Below are 5,334 nucleotides of genomic sequence, written 5' to 3'. Positions count from 1 at the left end.
CAGCCGTTAGCCGCGCGGTCGGTGCGCTTCAGCCCGGTCGCTCTTCCCGAGCCGTGCCTTGCTGAGGGCGGAGGGAGAAGCCTCCCGCTCCCCTCTGTCCCGGTAATTAAGTAAAAAAAAAAGTATTTAAGGAGCCGTTCAGGGAGGAAGCAGGTGGCCTTTCCTGAGGTGCCACAGTGTGTCTGCCGCCGGCGCAGGTAGTGGGTGCGTGTCACAGCGGAGGAGCGTGGCTACACCGGGTTTGCCCAGGCCTGTGGATGCCAAGAAGAGACGAAGCTAATGAGATTAATGTTAGGAAGGCAGCGGGCAGGCAGAAATAGCAGGAATTTAAGTTAAGAGAGACAACTGCTATAACTTCACAGCTGGACAAAGCTGCTGTTAACAGAGTCCTGTCTAAAACGCCTCTATGGATACTCATCTGAGAGCAGGACAGAGTGAGCAATCTGGTGTAGAGAGGTACTTAACAATTCCAAGAACGGATGACAGATTGTGACATGAAGACTGCAGTGGATATATGAATAATGCAAAATATATATTAAATATTCTAGTATCTGCTGGACTTTTTTTTTTGTTTGGTTGGTTTAGAATTGCCTTGTAAAAACTGCCAAAATGCCAGTTAACTCCATAGTAGTCACTGACAAAACACAGGACCGCAGGTGCTGAAAACTCTGCCAAATATCCAGGGAACTGTGGCTGTCATTCTCGGAAGGAGGCAAATGCAGATTTTAGTTTGAGGTGTGACTGAGAAGTGTGTGCTGGAAGAAACCACGTGGAGTAAGAGGTACTAAGGAACAGTGACTGGGGTTCCTTTTTTTCTCTCTCTAGCTGAATTTCTAACTCTTTTTTTTTTTTTTTGTTCCTTTTTTTCCTCTGCATTGCCATTGTTTGCCTAGGCTTTCCACTATTAAGTTACCAATGGTGCAGACCTTTATTCAAATAATGAAGCTACATGGTGGGGTTTTTTTTAATAGTTGCTGTCTCTATATTGTGGAAATGACTGGAAACATATTTTCATTGGATGTATGCACAGTGAAAGGAAGTTTCAGATTCAGTAAATTGCAAAACCCCAAAACTTGTCAGACTGCTTATCCCAGACTTGACATAACGAGCAGTGTGAGGCCAGATTCCTGTTTGTGAGATCTCTTTTACCCTTCACATGATGTGTTGATGTGGCATCACAGGGCTACGTGCGTGGATGAGGCAGCAGCTCATCTCGGAAGGAAGCGTTCAGTTGTTTGGCTACTATGAACTGCTGAAGCAACTCTTCCTGTCTCCTCCAAGGAAATTTTGGTGAGGCTGAACTCAGCCCACAAGCCAACAGCTGAGCTATGCTGGCTTAGCCAGAAACTGAGATTGTGATAACGGGCTGCTAAATTTTCTTTTTCAATCCAAAGTCTTAGGAGGCAAAGCAACCTAAGGTATTATTGATATCCTCAGTAACTGGTACGTTCCTCTACAAGCGAGGGTGAGTTATGAGGCCCTTCCTTTTCCACCTGGATGGCATCTATTTTATTTACTCTAGTACTCGCCTTTCCCACCATTATCTAGAGCTCAGAAGAGTGGTCTGAATTAGTCATCTCAGCAGCAGCCGCCCTGTCCACATGTCCTGGTTTCAGCTGGAATAGAGTTAATTTTCTTCCTAGTAGCTACTGTGTTTTGGGTTTAGTATGAGAACAATATTGATAACACATTGTTTTAGTTGTTGCTAGGTAGTGCTTATAGTAAGTCAAGGACTTTTTCAGCCTCCCGTAGAAGCTGAGAGGGAGCATAGACAGGACAAGCTGGCCAAAGGAATACTCCGTACCAGAGATGTCATGCTCAGTATATAAATGGGGGTTGGCTCCAGATGGGCTGGGCAACTGATCATCAGGTGGTGAGCAATCGTATTGCATCACTCATTTTGTCTATTCTTTTATTGTTATTATTATCTTCTCTTCCATCACTGTTCTATTAAACTGTCCTTAATCCATAAGGTTTCTTTTTTTTTTTTTTTGATTTTTCTCCCCTATTCCACTGGGCAGGCGTGGTTCTGGTTGCCAGTTAGGGTTAAACCGTGACACCACCTTAAGTAGAAAATCTGATACCCCAATTACCATTTCTACCATTTTCTACCAGTCAGTGAATTAACTATAAATTTAATTTTAAAGTTTAAGGATAAAAAACAATTAAAGGGAACTGAAGGATCATCCGTATGTTACAGATAGAATAAAAATTCAGCAGAGGTAAGTCATCTGGCAGACTTGTGAACAGAATCTTGTTCACTGATACTGGCACTAAAGAATGGTTCTTTCTACACTGTTTTGAGCTGTAATACTACATTTCTGTATTGTATTACCAAATCGGTGTTAAGGTTCCTGTTTTGTTCACCTTTGTTCTTGGTACGTAACCCATTGTTGGCAAGATGGTAGAAGAAGTAGGTTACCAAGCTCAGTCAATAATAAAAAGTAGTATGTAAATATAAATACTTTTCTCAAACATGTAACAGACACAAACCCAAATGTTTCCAATATTTCCGTAAAAGCAGACAACAAAAATGCATGCGTACTAGAAATAACTATGATGTTAACTTATCCATAATTAATATATCCAAAATGACAGAAAACATTTTACATCATTATTGAATAAACACAATATTTTTTGACGTTCAGGATTTTTTTTTAATTCCCCCTGTACTTTTAGTTCATTGAAGGCTAAGCAGTGGTTCATTTTTGTTTTCTTTTTTTAACTTCCCTAAGAATATCAAGATGAGAGGTGGCTTCTTAGTGATGTTTTTGATACTAGTTCTTAGATCATTTGTAGAACTCTTAGGGTTTCTTCAGCACTTACTGGCCTAAAAAAAAAATCATTGGGGAGAACTTAAACACTTCACAGACTTAAAATCGTTGTTTTGAGCTTATCTGTCTGCTGGTGTTTTGTGTGCTTGCCTTGGGTTCCAAAGTAGGCATCTTGACCAGTACAAGTCTGGTCTCTTTACAGTTAGATTTCTTAGAAAGCAAAGCTTAACACAGTTGTGTCATAGGGTTTCTGACCTGATCTCCCCTCTAGTGAACTTGAATCTTTTGGCCAGTTTCAGCCAAATCCGAGTGAAGGGTCAAAGTCCCAAACTCCAAAATATGTTCCTTTAAGTCTTGTTAAGGCTGGTAAAGGTGAAACAGCCAAACTAATGCTTATCTCTACCCTCCTGAAGGAAAGGAACCTCACTTTACTTATGCTGCTTACCACAAGCATACTCACTGGCCAGTGACTGTAGATTGGTTTTATTTAATATTTCATTAGAATAACGTTGGACTAGAAATCCTAATAAATCTTTTCAACCCTGTTGTCTTTGGTCTCCTGTGATGCCCCAGGGGATTGATATCTAAATCTATGCAAGAAAGGTTATTAAATTGGATACCCTTCTCCAGTGGCAGTTCTTATGTAAAGCCATATTGTAAATACGTAAGTAAATATAAATCCTGAACAAAGGTTAAAGGAATGCATTTCTGCAAGTAGATTGCTTTGAATACTTTCAGAATCTTTTTCTACAAAACAAATCAAAAGTAAAGTGCTTTTATACCATAAATCCAAGGTTTTAGGGTATCTTAACAGTCTAGAGGCAAAGCAGGTTTTTCAGCAATTCAAGTCAAAATATGTGAGCGAGTAATGCTCAAACAACTTTGGAAAATGCCAGCACTATACTAGGATATGTAAATAAAAATATCTTTCACAGGAGAGGTGAAATAATCATTCTGTTTTACTTAGCATTGGTAAGGGCTTAACTGGAAAATTGTGCATGATGTTAAAAAAAAAAAAGGAAAGATTTGTCTGCTGAGAAGTAACCAGCATGATCAGAAGTTAAAAATGCAGACACTTTCAGGAAGACTAAAATAACTGTGTTTAGAGAAGACTTAAAGGAAACATGATAAATACGTAAATATTTGCTACAAAGATAAGAATTATATTCTGTTATTTTTTATGTAGATAGTGCGAGTGTGCTGAAATTGCAGCAAGAGGAATTGTGTATACTTAAGCACTGAAATAGATTAGTTTCAGTGATCTCCACCATTGAAGGTTCTTACTAGGAATCTTCCGCTTCACATCCTAGAGATGATTCTGGGTTTTGATCAGAAGAACTGTTCTGATCTGTGACATTCTTGTATTTTGTTAGGAAATCCCCTTTTTCACTACTCTTGTGTTTTAAGAGAACTGAGGGCGTGTTCTGTCTTTGTTGTGCCAAGATTCCATTGTGAAGAACCAATTCCTTTTCTAAAATAACTTCATAGACCAAAATGATTTTGTAACAGAAATGAATATGAGTTAATAACAATATGGCCCTCAAAATGTAGTGGTTTTGTGAGCTGATAGTTATAAGCATTCTTGTTCCTTAGTCACGTTTCAGTAACACAGCAAACAACTGTATGAAATCTCATCCTCACACATAGATTCATGTTCATGAATGTATCATTTTTCAAAGTATTGTGCAGTGAAAAAGTCATAATTGACACACAAGAGAAAGGATCACTTTCCCAAGTGTTGTATGGGTTGTCAGTGAACTAGCACCACTGTGTGGGACTAATTCTATCTCCACAACACACACAAGCTTCCTTGTTTTCAGCAAGAGGCTACATGTGAAATATTGCTAAAAACCAAACCGACAGAGTTAATCTTCACTAACTATTAAGGCTTCTAATATTAAAGAGTAACAAAGCTAGTCCCCAGAACTTGGAGATAACAGCTGTACTAGCATCATTCTCCACTACTGGAAAGACTGATGTGAATTATTGTTGATGTCAATCATTATGTACATTCTGCTCTCATGAATTTCAAATTTATTTAAAAGAGAATTATGTCAAAACATAATAAACTGGGATTATTCCTTATTATATGGAACCCTATAAATAATTTACTAAATTAAAATGGCAAAGAAAATAGACTATTTTATAATTGCAGTTGGAAAAATATGTTGTATATATTATTCATGAATTATATTTTTATTTATATAGCATTACTTTCATAGGTTTCCTCATTTTTCCTCCTTGCTTTGTATTATGCAAGTGCAGATCCATAGTGATAACTGGGCTGTCCATCTTGCCTGATCAGAATTTCACTGTGGGGTGGACAGTAAGGATTAAACTCAGATTCTCATACAGTGAAAATCACAGATTTCCCCTCTCGTATTATGGTGGTAATACTGTCAGCTCATTGAGGTGCACATCCAATAGTATAGAGCTGATTAGTTCACACTTCACTCTGGTGCTATCTCACGCCGGCAACCTTTCTAGTGCATTTTTATTTCATTTTATTAAAACTTAATGAGAGTTTAAAACTCCATTTAATTTCTTTTTTTCTATCCGT

The 5,334-nt window shown here is 38.2% G+C and overlaps 1 protein-coding gene across 1 annotated transcript in view; it reads right to left on the bottom strand.

Moving 5' to 3' along the window:
• Nucleotides 1-5,066, bottom strand: part of TMEM184C (transmembrane protein 184C) — a 15,702-nt gene extending 10,636 nt beyond the window's left edge. The window contains exon 1 of the mRNA XM_009890756.1: nucleotides 4,989-5,066. Within this exon, the coding sequence (XP_009889058.1) occupies nucleotides 4,989-5,066 (78 nt within the window). The remainder of the gene's footprint in view (nucleotides 1-4,988) is intronic.
• Between the last annotated feature and the right edge of the window lie 268 nt (nucleotides 5,067-5,334).

This window comes from Charadrius vociferus, unplaced genomic scaffold, assembly GCF_000708025.1.
Source record: "Charadrius vociferus isolate BGI_N301 unplaced genomic scaffold, ASM70802v2 scaffold178, whole genome shotgun sequence".
In the NCBI taxonomy this organism is placed as follows: Eukaryota; Metazoa; Chordata; class Aves; order Charadriiformes; family Charadriidae; genus Charadrius; species Charadrius vociferus.
Note: the sequence above shows the minus strand (reverse complement) of the source record. Positions and strands in the feature narration are given on the sequence as shown.